This window comes from Eublepharis macularius, chromosome 1, assembly GCF_028583425.1.
Source record: "Eublepharis macularius isolate TG4126 chromosome 1, MPM_Emac_v1.0, whole genome shotgun sequence".
Lineage (NCBI taxonomy): Eukaryota > Metazoa > Chordata > Lepidosauria > Squamata > Eublepharidae > Eublepharis > Eublepharis macularius.
In genome coordinates, this window is record NC_072790.1 from 36,133,185 (window position 1) to 36,154,023 (window position 20,839).

General features: G+C 43.0%; 1 protein-coding gene across 4 annotated transcripts in view; it reads right to left on the reverse strand.

Annotated features, from left to right (window-relative positions):
• Nucleotides 1-20,839, reverse strand: part of FBXW11 (F-box and WD repeat domain containing 11) — a 126,370-nt gene that overhangs the window by 28,027 nt on the left and 77,504 nt on the right. For all 4 annotated transcript variants that reach the window (XM_054986817.1, XM_054986825.1, XM_054986807.1 and 1 more), the window contains 2 exons: nt 19,427-19,489; nt 17,228-17,453 (listed from right to left, as the gene is read on the reverse strand). In XM_054986817.1, the coding sequence (XP_054842792.1) occupies nt 17,228-17,453; nt 19,427-19,489 (289 nt within the window). The remainder of the gene's footprint in view (nt 1-17,227; nt 17,454-19,426; nt 19,490-20,839) is intronic.

A 20,839-nucleotide genomic window follows, 5' to 3' on the forward strand; every position in this document is an offset into this window, starting at 1 on the left:
GTTTATATCTTTCTATTTTATTGAAATAAACCCTAATCCTTTTAATTAAGTAAGATATTAGACTATAGGCATATGTTAAACTAAATCCAACTAGCGATTAACATAAGCATGCAATAAAAATTAAATCTCCTACCATTTCTCGAACGTAACTAAATATAAATGATTTACAACCAGATAATACAAACAGTGCAATCCTAAGTGGCAGGGTGGAAAGCGCATAGGGAGCAAACTAAGGCTTGCGTGGGCGTAAACGGCACTTATGTGGATGTAACTCCCCCTCTGCCGGTGCCCGCCCAAGGCGCACTACTGCAGATGGGTTGCTGCCAGCAGACACACTTGGCGGCCAGGTGGAGGTGTAACTGCAGTGCCAGGTCCTGTGCCGGCGCTGGAGGAGGCAGGGTGGGGGGCAGGCCGTGAGTTAGTCAGCATCCAAAGCCACTCCAGGCCCAGGAACATCGCCTGCAGTGGCAGAAAGTTACGCCACGAAAAAAGGAGGCATAGCCCATAGGCTGCGATTGAATGGGAAAACTCAGGCCCCTCTCCCTGCGCCCAGCCCTGCCCCTATGGCTTGAAGGAGCAAAGGATGGGAACCACCATAGGGGCCAATTCGTGTGTGCTTCCGAGATGGATGAGTCCTCCCTCCACGCACCCAATTGGCTGCCCATGCACTCCGGCTGTGCTGCTCATGAACTCAGGTAGGTGAGCACGCGGTCAGAGGCTCTGCCCGTAAGCCTCCTGCTGGGGAGACATTGCGTGCGAGGCAGGAGAGTGAGTACTCATGGTGGCAAGGCCATGAGTGCACTGGGGGGACCTGGCAGAAAATTGGGAGCACTTTACACTCACTCAAGGGAAGAAGGGCAAAGTCCAGAATGTCTGACCAAATAACGATGACCACCCAAGTCCCCTTGCAGGTTAACTGACTCTGGAGAAATGAGGCAACACTGACAGGTAAGAAGGAGCTAGGGCGGCGGTTAACCCGGCTCGCTGATTTGTGCCAGCTGCCCCCCTCACAGGAACTCCCCTGGCCGCCAGCCTCTTCAGGCAAGGTTCAGTGGGGGGGGGGGGGCGCTGGCTACCCAGTTGGGGGCTCTGGTCAGATTCCCTCAGGCGGGGGCCCTCCTGGCAGAGGATGAAGTGCAGCCGCAGGAGAGGTTGCCTGGGTATTTGTAACACCCTGTTGCTGGAGGGTGCTCAGCCCGTTGATTTTCTCCCTCACAGGCTAAGACCATCCCGAGGCAGAGCGCTTTCTCGCCAGAGGGTCATGCATCATTTGGTCACAAGCTGCACCTGTGGAGCTGCTACTGCTGCTCCCAGATGCTGCAGATTGGGTTTGGCGTTGGCTGTGTACTGGGCTGGTTCACTTGCAACACGTGTCTCTTTCTCTTACAGGCAGGTCGCAACTCGTCCGGGAGATCACGGAGCATGGCTGTTTCAGCCCCGTAATCCTCCATGAGTGCAATTCAGGTCCAGCCCAGGGAGCCATTTCCCAAGGCAGCCCGCTCCAGCTGAGGGACATTGGCAGGAAACACATCCAGATAGCCTCTGCACCTTTTCTAGTTTAATAAAATATGTGGTGAAAAACAACAAACTGCCTGTCTTTTGCTTGCTTCCCTGACATTGACAGTAGCCGCGTCCCTCCCACCCAACTCCCAGTCTTCTCACACATCCCCACAAATGTTTCCTGGTTTGGGGCTGGGATGGATGGGGTGGGCTCTGCTGCCAGGAGGAGCAGGTGTCAAGTGGTGCCCTGTCCAGCTTCCCTGCCCCTTCCTCCCCTCAATGTAACTTCAGGCAGGGGGGTGGAAAATGAAGTTTGGCCTGTGAATGTTTGGCAGGGCGGGGGGAGGCTCCACTGAGGACTTTCATTCTGAGCTACTGGCATCTGATAAGCCAAGAAGATGGTCGCTTCATGCGGGAAAAGGAGTAAGTTGCTGCCAGGAGGTGGGGGATGTGGAGCGGTATCTTCGTATCTCCAGGGCTCCTCCTTTTCACTGTTTGCAGAAGCAGGGATGGACTTGGGAAATCTGGCCTGGGGAGGGGGTGGACGATGGCCCCCGGAGCAGCTTCTCTGCTCCTGTGGACTTCAATCCACTCTGGGGGGCATTACTCCTGGACCGGGGCATGGCTCTCGAGGTCCAACCAGTGTTCTCGCATCATCATGATGCAGTGATATGTTCAAATGGTACCGCTGCAAGTCAGTGGGTGCTTTTCACTCCTTCTGGCCTCTCATGTGGTTTCCAAAGGGCATTCCTTTCACTCACTGAAGAACACACACACCCGTCTCTCTGGAATCTGAGGGCTTATCCAAAGAGCTAAATGCTGCGAGTGCAACTCTCACAGGGTCCTGGCACCTTTCTGGTTCCACTTTTCAGGGAGGGAGGACCTGTTTCTCGTGGCGGCAAGGGGGATTTGGTCTAGTCCGCAATGGAAATGGCGGCTGGACGGGCAAGAGAGTAGGTGCCCAATCCGCACCTTCAGTGTTATCTCTGCCCCCCCTCCCCGCCCCAGCAGGGAGGCCTGCTCCCTGACGAGGGGGTTGTTGGTGAACAGCGGGGATTGCGGCCTCCCCATTTGCTGTGCCCCTTGCCCCTTGCCTGCCTGTCAGAGGAGTGATGCAGCCATTGGCTGCTGTGGGCGGGGTTGTCAGGGAAACAGCAGGCTGGTGCTCTTGGCAGTGGCCACGCCTCGCCTTGCCAAGCTCCTGCACCGGCGGGACTCTCCTGCAAAAGTCCATAGGGAGCGGTGGAGGGGCGTCGCATTTACGTCGCCGCGTAGGTGGTGGCGCAGACTCATGGCTTGGGATTGGGCTGCACATCTATTATGTACTTTAATTTCCACAGACACTCAGACATACACATTTCTCACATAAATTCTTCTGCATAAGATTTCCTTAGCTAAAACCTCAGTTTTTTTATCTTGGTGACATTCTTTTATACTGAATATTTGCTAACTATAGAGACAGCTCTCAGATCTTTCACATGTGACAATAACATAAAAATGTAACTGATCATACATTTTGTATTTTTCTTCGTATTTTTTATCATGTAATGTTTTACTAGAGTTGACTTATGATGCCATTGAGGACTAGCACAGACAATATTCTTATAAAGCTTTGAAGATATTAAAAGACTACTACAAGTTAGATTATCCAATTATACTTAGTCTTGTCTAGCAATTAAAAAAACATTTGTCTACTCTTTCCCAACTACTTTTAAATAGTTGTCAAAGATAAAAAGAAGCCCTGTATTTTTCCACAACCTGCTAATGAACTGCATTAAACGTCATACAAAGTTTACAAAAATATATGTTTATAACTTGAGTAAATATATGATGATAATTAAATATCTATCATGCTTTGTTGGGTACTCTAGTCTTGAGCTGAGAGGAGCTTAACAATGAACCAGTGTTTTGAACTGCACATGGACGTGAACTGAAAGCAAGTTACAACAGTTTTAAAACTGGTGAGATACGATCCTTATACATGTGAATAGCCTAGCCATTGTATTTTAAAGTAAATTCCTGAGGCCGAGAAGGAACTGAGAGGCACAAGATCCCTGAGAATTTGAATTGTTAACGCTATTTTATTACATGGCTAGCACAGCATACAAAGTCGACAAATCCCTACAAACACAACTTGTAATTCAAAAATTCTACTGCAATTTATTATAATTTCCTTTTTGATGTTCTGAAACGGCAGTATTTACTATCTTTGTTTTTGGGTTATGTCACCAGAGACATTTATCTAGACATCTATCAATGCTACTGTTACATTTTTTTCCGAAAGACCTGCATAGTTTTTGCATTGTACTAATCAGACAAGAATACTCTTAATAGAAACTTTGCTGTCTATATCTCTATTCTAAAACTGTTCCGAGTGGATAGTCATGTTAGTCCGTAGTAGTAGAACAAAATTCAAGTCCAGAAGCACTTTTAATAGCAATAAAATTTTCCAAGGTATAAGTTTTCATGAGGCAAAGCTCATTTTGTGAGATACCTTTAAGGTGCCACTAGACTCTCATTCAACTAACGTATCACAGGGTCACTTTCGATCTTATTGGAATACATAGTACTGGACTGGAATTTTGTTCTTCCTCAGAGTGTTCCACCAACCATGAAATTGTGGTTAAACTTAAAAACTGTTTCACCTTTTCAAATACTGGGTTTAAGATTACTAGAATTGCTCTCTCTCCATCAGATGCATATCCTCCATGGCACAAGGTCTGATGTCTCTGGAGGTATGTTTACATTCCTATTCACCCAAGGAGCCAGCACAATTGATTACATAACAGTTTCATCCTTGCTCCTGTTCTACACCCTTTGTTTTGAGGCTGGCAGTAGAACAGAGAGTGATCATTGCCCATTAAGGCTCTTGCTTGGATTAGGGGGCAATATCTTGTTCTAGCCTGCCCATGATCCCTTAGATGGATCGTGGCCTGGTGTAAGGAGAATCAAATGGTCTACAGTTACACTCCGCCGTAGCTCAATCCTTGGTGAAGGATGACATTTGGTCTCTGCACCAAGAACTAATGAGGAATGGCTCTGATGTCATCAAGTGCTTTGAAGGCATAATCCAACTCCTCAAACCTCTACTCTCTTAACAGGCCTTCAAAAAGTACAATAGATTTTGGCAGAGGGTGGTTTGATCAGGACTGTAGAACAGCTGGGAAAGAAGTAGTACACTATAACTGACAGATAAGTCACCTTAAGAAAGGAACAACATCTATCAGTTGTCTCATTTCTTTAAGGCTAGCCTACAAAAAGCTCCTTGGGAGAAGTTTTACAACATTAAATTGCAATGGCTGGATTTAAGAATGGCAGTCCAAGAAAAGAGGGAGTTCCAGTTATGGAAATTTGCTTCCTTCAGTCTAGGCAGATCCCCACCCCCGCCCAATTGGAAGTTCAGATCTTTGCAAAAGACTGGCATGTTCATTACAGCCAGGTATTCAGTGCCCCCTCCATTCTGGAGAACAAGGCAGTGAGACAGACACTTGTAGAGCTAAAACACAGGAGACAGTAAAAGACAGTAACCTTCACAGTGACCTTTCGGTTTGCTTTGCAGAGGCATTTGGCTGATCACTGTCAGAGACAAGAGTGCATGCCCGCTTCATGTGAATTCATTTTGATCTAACTTCTTTTTTTGGAACTTGTATATGCTCTGATTTATATTATATTGTTTTTATCGTGCATGTTGTAAATTGCCTCAGGGACTGGAATAATCATTAAAAGCAGGATATAAGAACAGTAACGAATATTTTAATGTTTGTTGAGGTATTCAATTTTAAATTATAATAAAACATTTTAAACATAAAAAAGACAGATAGGCTTTGTCAATTTCCCCTCTCTACAGAGCCACCGAGATCGCTCCTCAGAGATTTTATTCTACCTTTGCCTCCCTGAAGGCTCTGTCAGTTTCACCTCCCCTTCTGGGAGGCAAAGATGAAATAAATAAACCCTCTAAGGAACAATCTCCATGTCTCTGTAGAGAGGGGAAATTGACAAGGCTTCCGATCTGTCTTTTAAAACTTGTCTTCCCAACTAACATTGTGTCTCCTTTCACTTGAGCGTCTTCGTGTAATACGTCTTGTGTGTTTTAGCTCGTAGATCCATCTGTCTTACCACAATGGCCTCTTGTCAGGGTGCCCAAGGTAAGAGCTCTTATCTCCTCTCTCTTCTCTGGCAAGTCCCCTGGCAAGGACCTGATCCCTCTTAAGATGTTTAAATCCTTTCCTAACTGGTTGGTCCCCATACTAGCGAAGCTGTTTACTGTTTATCCTAATTGGTGTTTTTCCCTCTGGGTGGGAACTGAGTATTGTAGTTTCAGTGAAGTAAATTGGTCCATCATAACTACTGCCCAATAGGTTTGCTGGGTATATCCTCCAAATTGTATAGTAAATATCTCTTGCAGAGGTTGGAAGATTGGGAGGCTTCTAACCATGTTAATCACCCTGAGAAAGCAGGCTTTAGAAAAGGACACGGCCAACTGACACAAAACTGACCACTGCCTAACTCTTTACCACCTTGCCCCACAAACCACCAAGGATCCCAATCAAATCTCTGTATGTGACTTGTAGAGCCAAACAGCTGCTTTTGATTCAATTGATAGAAAACATCTTTGGCAGAAATTGGCAGATACAAACATCGACAAATGCCTACTGTTTCTATTACAGGAACTTCACACTAACATCTTTGCCAAAAGAAGAGTGGGCACCCTCAGGCTCTCTAACTGAGATCCCAATTACCAGAGGGGTAAAACAAGGGTGTGTTTAGGATCCACTGCTCTGTTTGTTTGTTCCACCTTCTTTAGGCCCCTGTAAAATATCGATTCTTTTATATGCTGACAATATGGTTCTAGTGTCTCTTACATGCACCAGCCTCAAAGGTTGATACAAAAGCTAGGCAACTTCTGTAGAGAGACCATCACTTTGGTCTTAACATACTTTATATTTAAGGCAAATATAAATAAAAACTATGTTAAGACCAAAGTGATGGTCTTAGGAAAAGACCTTGTAAATTTAAGTAAACTACAGATGGCATCTCAATAGATCAATGCAGTAATTTAAAATATCTTGGGTTAACCTTTAGCAAAACTTTGTCTTGAGGGGCTCACTTGGCAGTCACTAGATCCACAGTTTGAAGAACCATAGGTGCTATTATGAAATTTTATTGTACTAAGGGGTAGTTTCTTGATTGATCCAGGTCTGAAAATAACCAGAGTAAGGCCGTCCCACAACTTTTGTATGGAGTATAGGTTTGGGGCTGGACTGATCATCTGGTCACAAAACTGGAATTCATTCCAAAAAAAAAAAATTAAGAGAATTTTGGTCCTAACCAGAGGTACCCTAGCGACCCTGATGCAGGCAGAACTTGGCTTGCCTTCAATCAGGGTACATGTCACCATGCTCAGATTCGGCAGGGGGGGGGGGGGACAAGGAATGACACTACTGGTCTACTTTGCAACAGCAACGTCTCATGAACATGTAGCAAGAGACTGCCTGGACAGTTTATTATAACCGTATTTTCCACTGCTATTCCATCTCAAATGATTCTCACAGCACTAATATTCATAACTGGGTGTCCAAGAACAATGCTTGGACAGACAAGCAATCTCTAGCTCCAAATTTTCACCTTGGCACAAACTATTTAAAAGGGACCATGCCAGAGGCTCCCATCTAACCAGCATCACTCTTCATAATCTCAGAATAGCATTTACATCTTCTCAGTTTCAGACCATGCCAACTGCTTGGCTTCATGGCTGCTATTCCTGTGAACTGTTTGCTTTGTGCTTTTGTATATGAAGTACCTCGTTTCTGGAGGATTTATCACGTTATATTCTGTCCTATCCTCTACACAGAGCCTAGAACCAAATTTCTTGCAGTGCTTTTGAAGGGCTTAAGCCCTTCCTCAGAAGCAGAGCAGCTGATTTTCCTTCATTCAGATCCCGACCCATTTGTACCATACAGAGTGTTGTTGTTTGTTTTGGCAGCTAGGACAATACGAGCAACAGTCGCTTCCAAAGGGTGTCATATTTTAACGTGAGAATTTTTAGACTTGGTTATTTTAGCACTGATATTTATTATTTATGTCTTTTTCCTTTTAATTCATTGTGCTGATAGTAATGTCCTTTGGCTATGCACAATAAACACTTTTGTACCTTTGTGCAGATGTATTAGTCACAGTTTAATTCTGTAAAAACACTCACTGAAAGACCCGCCTGTTTCAGAGAGCCATCCATTTGGACCAAGGGGCTGCTATGGTGGGCTATACTGGTGCTGCTGGGGGGAAAGCAATTTCCCTTTTAGATATCATGAACTGCTTTAAAGGTTTCCAACTCTGTTTTGTTTTTTAAAACTGTATTGTGAACTATCTTGGTGACCAGATATGCTCAGAGGGTGGTTAAAAATTAAAGTGGACAACATTTCCCCAAATAAATAATTGCTGGAAAGCCACTGCTGGGACTAGGATCATCCTGTCCTCTCTTAGAGTGACATTTCCTAAACGGAGAGTGATTTACCTGCGTGGATCTGCAAAACGAATGAAATCATAACACAGGAAGTGGCCTACAGCTAGCAGCAGTGAGACCTGGTTTTCTAAGTTCCAAACGTCACGGCATTGTGCAAGAGAAGCATATAGGTCAAAGCTTCCCTCCTCAACATCAATGGAAGCAGAACGTTAAAGTACCCACCACAAAAGCTAAGTGCCAGCAGCATGTAACCAGTACAAGTTTCCATGGTGACTTTATTAGACGGAAAGACGGAAGTGGCAATAAGCTTTTGAGAGATGACAGAAAAATTTTAAAAATGTTAACAGCTTGTGCGTTTCAAAAACAGTCTAATTTCCTTCAGACTTCACAAGCATCCTTTCTCTTGTGGTCAAGCAAAATTGGCACTGAACAGGTCAAAACAATTCAATAATCCAAAGTTAATAGCTGAAACTAAGACTTTATAATGGAAGCTAGTAGAAGCCTGCTTTCCAACAGCAACACAAAAAAGTCCGGGCACTCGGTTGCTTATACAGACTGAGATTGCGGCTTATGAGTAAGCAGACCTCAAATTAAAAACTTTTAACATCTTAGTTTCTACAGTAAATTACATTTACAGTGATTCAAGGTATCCCAATCCATCTACAACTAATGTTGGCTACTAGTACTATAATATAGGATGTTGCCCTCTCTGGCCAGTAGAAGGCACGCTAGCAAGAATTCTGATAACCCAATACAATGAATGGAGTGTTCTTCATCTCCAGTAAATTCTTTCAATCTGGAAAGACACAAACACTAGTGAAAGCAGACAAGAGGGTGGGTCCAACCAGCTTTTCTGCTGATGAAAAGAGGGAAGGGTCCCCTTCCAATTTTGGCATTACCCTAATCATGACACCTGAATAGACAAAAGCCATATGAGACAGGAGCTGTAGTAAGGAGGAGAGTTGGGCACAACTGAGTCGAGAAGCTGGCTGGATCCACCTCAACATGAACACATTGGTGTGGATCCAAAAGATCCACACAATTAGTTCTCAAATGTATTCTGGTGTTTGAACAGCTCAGAGTATTAGCAATTTATCACCGCGTAACAGATGGGGTTGTCTAGTGTAAGAGTCAGGGTTCCCACTGGGCTCTACTTTAGGAGTAGTTCTCCAGATTCAGGATTTTTAGTTGGCTGTTGCCCTCTAGCCCCATCAAAAGCCTCTTACAAATCATAGTGTTCATGAGTGTTGAGTTCCTAGCTCCAGCGTTAATAAACTTGATGAAGGACAAGAAGGTAAATAGTTTGACAAAGGGAGCTCTGACTCTCAAAAGCTCATACTCTGGAAATCTTGATGGTCTTTAAGGTCCTATGGGACCCCATTCTTGCTCTTCCATTATAGACCAACATGGCTGCCACCTGAAACTAGTATTCATACTGTAACAGTTAAAAAAAATGTTGTAACATGGTCACATGGAGGTACTTGGAAGCAGAACAATGGTCTAGAGCAATCACATTAACTTGGGAGTGTACGCCACCTTGGCCAGGGTGCTTATGGGCCAGAATCCCTCCACATTTTCGCATCCCTGGTTCCTTCCTGTCAGCAAGAAGAGATGCACCATGCACTGTTTTTGTCCTCAGTAGCCCTGTCCAAGCAATGTTACTTGGAACAGCAAAAGCAGCATAACAGCCGTGTTTCTTCCACACATGCGCAACCATTCCCTGGAAGACCATCTCTTTTCATTGGTTAAACTCTGCTGTCCTAGCTTTAAACCTGGGTAGGACTGCTGCCTGAGCAACTTTATCCAGGGAGCCCCATTTAGGCCAAAAGCAATGCATAAAAATCTATTACTATTTTTGGACCTTCTAGTTCTATCTTTTTTAGCAAACCAGTTCAAAGTCTTTTGAGCTGTTTGTTGGAAACAGGCAGGCAGTTATTGCTGCTTGTAAGTTAGAATTAATGTCTGTATTTATCTTGGCTTAACAAATCAGCAACTGATCGAGAGGTTATGTTTTCCTGCAATATTTTTTTTAGCAATATTTATGTAGAGACCTGCAACCCCTCTGCAGATGGCCCACTGAACTTCTATCTACCCTTCTGCTAAGATGTCAAAATCACCGTAGACTTGGTTGATTGACCCTGTGGTCTGGGAAGTCATGGGCTGGGGGGAGGGGGGTTACATTCTCCTGCAAAGGATCAAATTTGTACAGGAGTGCTCTCGCACCTAGACCTCCTCGAGGGTTCCCTCATACAGACAGCGATCAGGAGCTTTGACTGATAGACTAGCAACATCCCTGACTGGAAAAGATACGGTGCATTATTGTGGATCCTTCTGACTTCTTAATCAATTTAAAGAAAAGAGACTGGAAACTTTAGTTTGGCCACAACACAGCTGCCGGAATTATGAGTGGCATCAGCCACACGGAGCACAACATACCAAAATTTTTATGAGTTCCACTGCTTCTGACTTTATTTCTGGACAAAAATCAAGGCACTGGTTTAATCCTTAAAGCCCTTATACACCTTGGCTCCTGGATAAATTAGGAAGTAGACAGTCCTGTATGAATCTCTCTGTTCTATGGAGACCAGCAATAAATCCTGGTGGCCTGTGTCCCATCCAAAGATGAGGCAAACCTCTGAAGAGCTTTTCCAGTGATGATTCCACATTCACGCAATTCCATCAGAAATCTGCCAGACATGACAGCCGGGCGCTTTAGGAATGCAGCACATCTTTTTAAAACAGGCATTTACCTTTTGGACTGCTAGAGAGTCTCTAGCTGTATTTCAATTGACCTGTTTTTAGCTATTTAGATTAACAATTTAGCATTTATATAGTGTTTTTAGTGTTCAGAGTGCTTACTATATGTTGTTACAGTAATTTTACAACAGCTGTTAGTCTTAAGGTGGGCCAAAATTATCCCCATATTACAGATGAGGGATTGAGGCTAAAAGAACGGCTTGCCTTTGGCAAGATGCACACCTGTGTTGGAGAGGACAGTTGAATTGGCAGCCTCCCGACCACAGTCCATTCTTTCAACCGCTATGCCACCCTGGCTCTTAATTATGATTTAATTTTGTTTTTGGATTGTGGTCGTGTGGTTGTGAGAATTTAGAAAAAAAATTAAGAGTGAGTATTACACATCTCTACACAAAATATAGTACTAACCAGATTTTGATTAGTGATTTTTCCCCCTGCCTCCCTCTCCATGTTTCATCTTAACTTCCAAGTAGTTGACTGTTAACTGCAGCATTAAAAGCAAGGTAATGTAGAGCCAGCGTTTTGTAGTGGGTAGAGTACAGGACTAGGATATGGGGGACCCAGATTCAAATCCCCACTCTGCCATGGAAGCTCACTGGGTGACCTTGGAACGGTGACACACTGTCAGCCTAACTTTCCTCCAGGGTTGCTGTGAGGAGACTGATATAAGCTGCTTTTGGTCCCACAAGGTGGGTTTAAATGAAGTAAATAAATAAGTAGAAATGCTAGTGACTAGAGATGGGCACGAACTGAAATAAGAACTGAAGTTCGTCACAAACCAAGCCCATTTTTCGTTCGCGAACCAGTGGCTCATCAAAGTTCATTTCTGACGAACCGCAATAAACTGCTATGATTTTTAGAGCAGTTTGTTATGGTTCATTTTTCGGTTCGTCACTGCAGACAGCCTGGCGCCCATCAATCTGTTACCTAGGCAATGGGGGAGTGGGGTGGGCTTTCTGCAGACCTTCTGCAGCCCCAGAAGTGGCATATCCACAAACCAAACAAACCTGTTTGCAAACCAGGCAAGTTCATGGCGGTTCATAAAATGTGACGAACCACGAACCGCAATGAACTGCCATTTTCCTGGTTCATGCCAACCTCTACTGGTGACTGGTTCTCTCTCATAAGGGATATTTCACCATAAAAATTTCCACAGAGATCTATAATGTGATTATAGATCTTAGGAAATATAAATGTTCAGAAAGTCTTGCCTACCTGCACTAAAGTTCCCTGGAATAAGTTACTTAATACAATAGGAATGACAGCTAAAAAGTGCAGTTGGCAGGACACCAGTTAATTATTAAAATGATATAGTCCTAAGTCAACTCGGACCCCTTAGCATTGATTTGTCCAGAAATTCCTATTTTTCTATTCCCAAGGACTGGGTGGTGATAGATGGCATACATATGGTTTCAGAAACTTATGGTGTATGAAAAGCAGCTTGCAGAATTGTTCCATGGTAACAGTTGCATTATCCAGAGAAATCTCCAGAACCATGACACCCACCTCCAAAGCAGAAAAACTAACCCACTGAGCCAAATGGATGTTTTCCTGGCACCCACTTGGTTCTTGGAGGTAAGATCTGAATGATCTGGACCGGTACAGGGAAAAATAATGCAGTTGGTTGCGTTCTGGGAGCTCACTGTCTAACAAAGCGCCGAGATAATTGCAGGCAGGCACATCACAACTGTGCGACCTCAGATTGTCTATAGACATACCTGTTAGATCTCTGGGCTTGGTAGCTTCTTCCTATGTCCACACAGGAAGCAAACTATCTCCATTCTTTTAAAATGAAGCAATCTCTCTTCCCCCAAACAATGAGACGATTTCCCCCACAGCAACCATGTTGTGACTGACCCCTCTCAGGACAGCCATTTCGTGGTGGAGCTATCTATCCAGTCTCAAAATTTCAGCAGTTCCTTTGGGCTCAACAAGGTTCAGAACCCCTGAGCTAAGCAATCTCTTTGTGTCTGGCTTGGTATCCCCAGAATGGTTGAGGCAAAAAAAAAAAAAAAAGACCCATGACAAAGCATTCTGCAGAGTATGACGGGAAAAAAAGGCTTCACCACACCCTCTACTTTCTAACCTAGTTCTTTTCTGATGTTCCACAACAAAGAACACTGGAATGGAATTTACAAAAACTAACCCAGCCCTGGATTTGAGGCCATCTTAACCTAACACCTGCAATTCCAGACTCAACTTCAACAATATCTTATTATCAATGTTACACTACATCTTGTCCCAAATGTGAAGGCTACGCCTTTCATCAGAACATGCTAACCACAAAACTAACTTGACAAGAACAGACTATGCAGACTAAACATTCTACCACCATTTTTTTAAAAGTTCATATCATAATTATCACTTTTTCCACTAACAGGAAGCCAGGGACCACAACTATTTTCCATCTTCTGTGCATGTGGACAGGTGCAAAATTCAGAACGTATGGCAGCAAGTGAAAGCTACTTGAGTATAGATATAACTATCTTTTTCAGAATGTTATATTTTTATGCAGCATTAGCCAATTATGGTATTCCTTCTGGACAGCTGACAGAACAAACTGCCAAGGCCACTTATGTGTCATAATCAGACTACACAAACATATCAATTTCTTTCTTGATTTATACGACTTTAAGAGACTGCACAGGAACATAAATCTTTCTATGCCAATTAGTACTTGCTGTCAGAACTCGTAACCCAATACCGCCCTTAAGATTGCAAAACTAACCAACCATGTCACAGAAAGTGGAAACAGCTCTTTTATACATAATGCGCAATTTGCGCTGCATCCCAAAGGATCAGACAGCCCTTTAATTGCTCAGTGAGAATGAGCCTAACAAAATCTTCATAGGTTGTCATGCAGAATGTCCACTAAGAGGTCTGCAAGACAGCGGCGTGAAGCCCTGATGGTTCCCTCCCCTCCAATAGCAACACGTGACGCATTAAAGGAACTTTTCATTATTCCAGATTCTAAACACTTTATGTTAATCAAGGCAACGAAGGATAAGGCGATAAAGAGGAAATACAGCACACATATTCCTCACATTTATTTGGAAACCGGCAATCTGAAGCCTAACACATCTGAATCATGGTTTAACAAAATAAAAGTGTTAAACCATGATTCAGATGTGTTAGGCTCCAGAGGTCTTGGACTAGGGAGATATGGGGGGGGGGGGGGGGAAGAACAGGGCCGTTTCCACATGGCTTACCTGAAGCCGCGCCATGCCGCAACGTTGCGGATCGTGCCGGGGAAAACGCGTAATATCGCGTTTTCCCCGGCACGATCCGCAACGTTGCGGCATGGCGCAGCTTCAGGTAAGCCATGTGGAAACAGCCCAGGTCTGCTGATGTCTGGTGTTAGCACTACTGAGCTGGAGAGGCCCATATATTTAAGGCACATACGGCTATAGTAGAGTCTTAGACAAGAACTCATCCCCCACCAGCAGCAGCTGGAATTCACTGATGTGGCGCTTTTTTATTGTTGGACTGATTGCTTGAACCTGCAGGTTTGGAATATGGAAGGGGGAGAGTTTCTTATTTGTTGCTGCTTGAGCTGTTCCGAGTATGCAGCAGGGAATGGTTGTGGTGGCTTGCAAGAACAATAAACACGAGCAGGGCATTAATGGTTCTAGCAACAACTGCCATCACAACAGCAGAAAAGAATGCCCCCCTCCCAAATCACAGAGGTTGCTACCAACCACCCTAAGTTACAAATTTGTACTTGTAAGAACATACCTAGGGACAGGTGAAATAGACAAAGCATAATATCTGAAACAATCCTAAACTCTAGGATGCTACAAAAGATGTTCTTACACTACTTGGGATAACAGCAAATAGTCTATTGGGTGGAACACAGAATGTTTATTTTAGGTGTCCTAGATTAAACAATGAAACAGGTAACTTCTTCCTTTAAGACAAACGGTTCTATTGTGCAATATACACAAACCAGTTTACAATCTCAGGAGCTTTTAAGAAGAAAGCTCAATTTTATTTTTAGAAGAATCGCTCAATCTCCATGGCTAGGAAAAAACTGGGGTAACTCATGCCAACCATAAAACATTTGAAAGACTGAAATAAACAGAAAGGCCAGGGATTAAGAAACGAGTAGTAAGGGGTGGGCAGTGGAAAGTTAAGCAGCAGCAGAGATGGTTCAGGAAATTACAGAAAAGGAAAGACTAAGGAATTGAGTCGTGGGCAGCGCCTTGAAAGGGGAAAAGGGTAGCTTAGTAGTGGGAAAGAGATAAGGGCTCAGAAGTCTGGAAAACAGCAGTGAGAACAGAGGAAACCAATAGCAGGTAAGCTAATGCAAGACAGTGATAATAAGGGAGAAGACGGTCACCTCATGGGGTACCACTTCATGAGGAGGAGATGGGGCAGAATAACAGAGAGGTTTAGAATAACAGAATGCATTGTATCTCCTAGTCACAGTCTGTCTCAGTCTTAATTTTTAAATTTTATTTTACATTATTAACAGTCTGTCTTTCTCATTGAGATCCAAGGCAGATTACACAATATAAGTCTATATGATCAACAGCTGGGACATCCAATAAACAATACAACAGGAATGCTCTCTAAGTCCCAGGTGCATGGCTCCATAGTTATGGAAAGCCTACTGGATCCTGGTAGAAACAGTGACTTAATACCTTTGTTGGAGAGTATTCCTGGGGTTGGGGTCAAGCCCACTTGCAACAGCTGAACCTTGATGCTGGCAGTCACCAGACACCAGTGTGAAACTAGTCAGTTTACATGTGGAATGGTCTCTTACTACAGCACATCATCTCATTGCTGCTCCTACAGATCATATTTTAGAAAGAAACATTGGGCAAATACGTTGTTCTTTACTGAACCTTCTGGGAAAACACAGTACATGAAAAATCCTCTCATTTAAGAGCATCTCTGTAGGTAGTAAGTGTCCCAATGACTAGGGGTAGATAAAGCAAATCAACTCGCACAAAATATCGGCAAACTCAACTACGCGCTGCATAAATCGAGCACTAAAACACTGGAGAACCTGCTGGTGCCGGTCAAGTCCATCAAACTGCCAACTCTGATGAACTTCATTTTCCAGGCTCACAGACTGAATTTCCAAGACCCATCATCTTTTTTACCTCAGACTCTAGGCTATGAAGTGGGTACGGAGGCATTTATTCTTTTCCCCCATCTCGCTTGAGTCATTCAAAAGAATGATATATCACCCCTCCATAAAGCTCAGGGTGGCTCATAATGTAACAGAAAGAGACCACGTTTACTCAAGAAACCATTCAGCAACAACCAGCCTCTTCATATTCCCTAATCAGACAGATACATTAACCAAGAGCATATGGTCCTCAGCAAGACACTTTGGTACCAAGCCCTCAAGAGAAAAGCCTTACTTACTGGCCTTCAGGAAGACTGGTAAAGGCAGGGCCTTCCGCCACTCTGGACATCCACTACAGATGGTGGGAGAAACAGAGAATGCACTTGTACGGGCAGCAGCAGATGCAGCTCACTGCAGTGAGGGCAAAAGAGGAACGGCTGAACTGAACAAAGTTATACTGTGCTGTATTCCATGGTCCACTGTAGTTCCAAGTCCACGTCAGTAGGAAGTTCTTATTATATTAGGTATGAAATACTGAAGAAGACACCTTCTTTGCATCTTTTAATTAATTTGTGGAATACGAACCTGTGTGTGTGTGTGTGTGTGTGTGTGTACATATACACACACACGCACACCCCTACCTAAAACTAACAGTAGGAAAGGAAAAAGAACTATACCTAAATTCCCAAACTCAATAAGCTTAATCCAATCAAATTTCAGGTGGTAAAAAGAAAGGAGGAACCCCCTTTTATTATCCAATCAGGTTATGCTGGGGACTGGGGACAAATACTGTGTGGGACAGGGATTGAAGTAAGGAGAGGAACTGAACAAGACTGAGTGAAAAAGCTGGCTGAAGCCAACCAATTAACCTATCAACCTCAGGAGGCTTACTTCCAAGTAAGCTGTCTGGGAACAGGGAACTGGTCTATTTACAACAGTGGAGTCAAATCCCATGTATATTTTGAAACACACGAAGTATTTCCTTTAAACAGCCCTTCAGTTATGAGGCAAGAAACCCAGAAAAGAAATATACCTAGACTAATCTATCACAAACCAAGAGCACGAAAACTAAAACACCTAGAATAGCTGAAACAGCAGACAGCTCATTTTACTTATCCACTAGCTTTCAAAGGCAGCAAAGAGGCCATTAACAGAATGCGGCACAAGAAATCAAACATTACAGATACATGAAAACATCTAAGACACAGTTCACACTTCAGCTACAACCATCTCTCTCTCTCTCTCTCTAAAGCCTAAGCTTCAAAGGAACAATACTGGCATCCAGTGGCCACAGCAATGATTCAGACATATATGACATCAGATGACACAGAAGTATTGAAACATATAAAATCTATTGACTATGAACAGTCAGTTTACAACAAAGCCCAAATCATGTTTGCTGTATTTATTCTGCTGCATAAAATGAGACATACCTGGTAAAGCAGTGATGAAGTCCCTTTGCAGCATGGGCTTCAAGTAAGAATTAATATGTCCATGCTGATAGTGACACATTCGTGAAATAAGGTGTTCCACAAATTCAACCTGATCCGATTCAGACCACTGGTCAAAATATTTAATACATAAGTCTTTTTCCTTCTCGTAGTTTCCTTCCGATGGTCGCTTTCTTGAGACTATCACAGATGAAGTTCCATTGCTTATCTGTTTTTTTCCCCCGGAACATGAACAGAAAAATTAGGCAATAGTATCAATTCAAGTTTTACTTGAATTTTACAATGTTTTGCAAAGATTTTAATGACATTATACTATATATTCAACTAAAGAGCTTATTTATCCAACATTCATCTTTATACTGCTTTATCCATTCTTTATGTATCCCCTTTCCATATGGATGCTCTTGCTATTTTAATTAGGATGCCCCCCTCAGTTCAAGAACAAAAGACTGCATTCAACCTTATCAATAGTTTAAGATCAGGATTTCATTAAAAAGCCCTGCTTATTCATTGTTATTACATGCACTGTGCATAGTTAAGCAGTAAAATAAACTTGCTACAATTTATATTTACCACAAGAGCAAGGTACCAATACTCTGCAACCACCTGAGCTGATTTCATATGAACAAACTGCTGTGCAAGCTGTAGTTTTTTTACACAGCTAACTACACCCTGAACAGATTAAATCAATATCTGAAGAGCGTACATAGAAATTTTTGCAGACATTTGTGAATTCCATACAAATTGTTTTAAAAGATAACTAGACAACAAAATGTGATTCAGCAAAGAGAAATGAGGAGCAAAGGACAATTTCCCTTCTATTTATCTTAGCCTGCTAAAACTCTGCATGTCAGTGAGATTTGTACTCTCTAAAGAGAATTTCAATCAGTGCACCCACAGCACCACCTAGTGGCCATACAGAACTGCAAGCACCTGCCGAAGCACCATGCAATACTCTCTACAGCAATAATTAACTCAACTGTCAGCCCAAAAAAATGAAAGCGGAGTTTTGAACTTAGGTTTACAGGGCTGAAGTTAATCCACCACCCCTCCACTGTGCCATCATGCCTGGATCCCACTCCAGCTGAGAGCTCCTCTTCCTCTGATTTTTCAACTACCACTGATGGGGTCATTGGAGGGGAGGCAAGGAGCAAGCCAGGCACCCTTCCACCATGCCTGAAACTGCCATTTGTTTTTTTCCTTTGTACTACTTTGGATGAAAAGTGTGATAAAAGCACAACAAAGGAATGACGCATCAAGGCACTAGACAGTGCTATCAATTCATGACAACCCACAATTACTGTGGCTACTTTAGATCTCTCTGAAAAATCATCCTCAAACTTAATATGAACCTTGCAGCTGCTCAGCTTTATTAAAAGGTTGCACAATAAGGTAATTCAGCGTGGGTGGGAAAACTGGTCATACGGTAACCAGCCAATTCACACTGGGCTGGGATGAGTAGCAATGCCTGTCATCTCCAGAGGCCTGACACAAAGCCAAAGAGCAAGCGGTACCCACCCACTTTCCCCTGCCCTGACAGCACTATGCTATATTGCGTGACCAAGGTAACTGAAGCCACCTACTTGCAAACTTGTCTTTTGGCCTTCAGGGGTTAAGGGTGAAGCACTAAAAGTGCAGCTGCCATAAGAGTGCACTTCCACTGTTGACGTGCCTTCCAGCCAAGACAGCCAACACACCACAACCTAGCGCTGCACAACGATTGACGTGGCATGGTGTTTCATCTGCCCACTGGGTAACGGCAGGTGGCAGTATCTGTAGCTGAGCAAATGCCACTGAAGGCATGGAAACCAAAACACAATAGAAACAAGTAGCTCACCCATCTCGGATACTGATAATTGGATTACCGAAAGCCAGAAATGGCAAACTCTTTAAAACTTAAGATGAATTTTTTTTTTAAAAAAATAGCTGTTTGCAGTTCCCTAACCCCATCCTGCAGACTACTGAGAAAACTCAGCTTTGTTGGGTACACTTGTGCAATGCTAGAACTTCGGTGAGCCACTGCTGAAACGTATGGACAGGACACAAATCTAGGGAAGTTATCTGGCAGCTACTGCTCATGCAAACTGCAGAACACACCAAGAGCATCCAAAGGCATTTATGTCAACCTTTAAAAGTTTCAAAGGAGACAAAGGAAAAGAAAGGGGAAAGAAGAGGGCTTACCTGCCACAGTGTGTTTTTCTTTGGAGACTCTTCTTCATTCTGATCCTCCATTACTGAAGTGTTCTAAGAAGAGAAAGGAATATCAGTTGAATTTTCTTCTGAATATGGTTTTCAAGATCAAAGTAAATTGAAGTTAGAAAAGCAGATCAGAACTCTACTCTTTCCTTATTTTTAAGCTATATCTAAAAGAGCAGCGCCTAATTATTGACACTTGGCTATTTAGTTTCAGGTTCACCGTTAATTGTTTTAACTAATAAAAGCAAGGAGCAAAGAGACCAGAAAGAGAATTCTCTCCAACAAACAGTAGGGTCCATTTTGGACTGGATTTTCATATATCAGGATTGCAAAACTATCAGAGAGATTTCTTGTACAAACATTTAGACAGTATTTTCTTTTTAAGGCTAACTTGTAACAGAAGTCACTGAGCTCTAAACTGGGGTCTCTAAAGGATAGAGTTTATTGAGATCCTTTCTTTATACCAGAGGAGTTAGCCGTGTTAGTCTGTAGTAGCAAAATCAAAAAGAGTCCAGTAGCACCTTTAAGACTAACCAATTTTATTTTATTGTAGCATAAGCTTTCGAGAATCAAGTTCTCTTCATCAGATGCCTGATCCGAACTGGTTCCAGTTCGGATCAGGCATCTGATGAAGAGAACTTGATTCTCGAAAGCTTATGCTACAATAAAATAAAATTGGTTAGTCTTAAAGGTGCTACTGGACTCTTTTTGATTTTGATTTCTTTATACCACATCCATCTGTTTTGTGACTGGCAAACCAACCCAAAAGAATAAATTTGGAACCATTAATAATTTACAGAAACAAACAAAACAGCAAACAAAAACCGATCAACCAATTTGACAAAGGATGATGCCTGCTATTCTAGAGAACAGCAAAGACTGTAGCGGTGGTAAAACATCCCCCACCACACACACGCATCACTTTTTCAGGCATCACTTTGCCTCAGTGGGCTCTAATTTCATAGCAGATGCAGACCAGTGCCAAATCATCTGACCATCTCAAAACGTTCAGGAGGTTCTTGTACCGAAGACGAGTCACAAACCCAACCAAAGATTGTCTGGGTCTTGGGAATTATGATGGTGGAGTTTGTATTATACTCTTCCCTCCCTTTTGCAAATACGGGGAGCTGCAAGATATGAGAGCTCTGGACTGCTGAACTAACTCAGCTTTGCAATCGCCCAAGGTTGCCAATAGGCTCACATATAGCTTATGCACACGGTCATTTGGATTCTGTGGTCCAAATATTATTCTGCCATCTAAAATAAGCAAACCTTGCAACTTGTACAGCTATCCACATTAAATATATTAACTTCTGTCTGGGTATGGGACACTGCTCACAGTCACCAGAAATCCTACCCAAACCACAGGGCCTCAGATTCCACCCAGACATTGTCCAC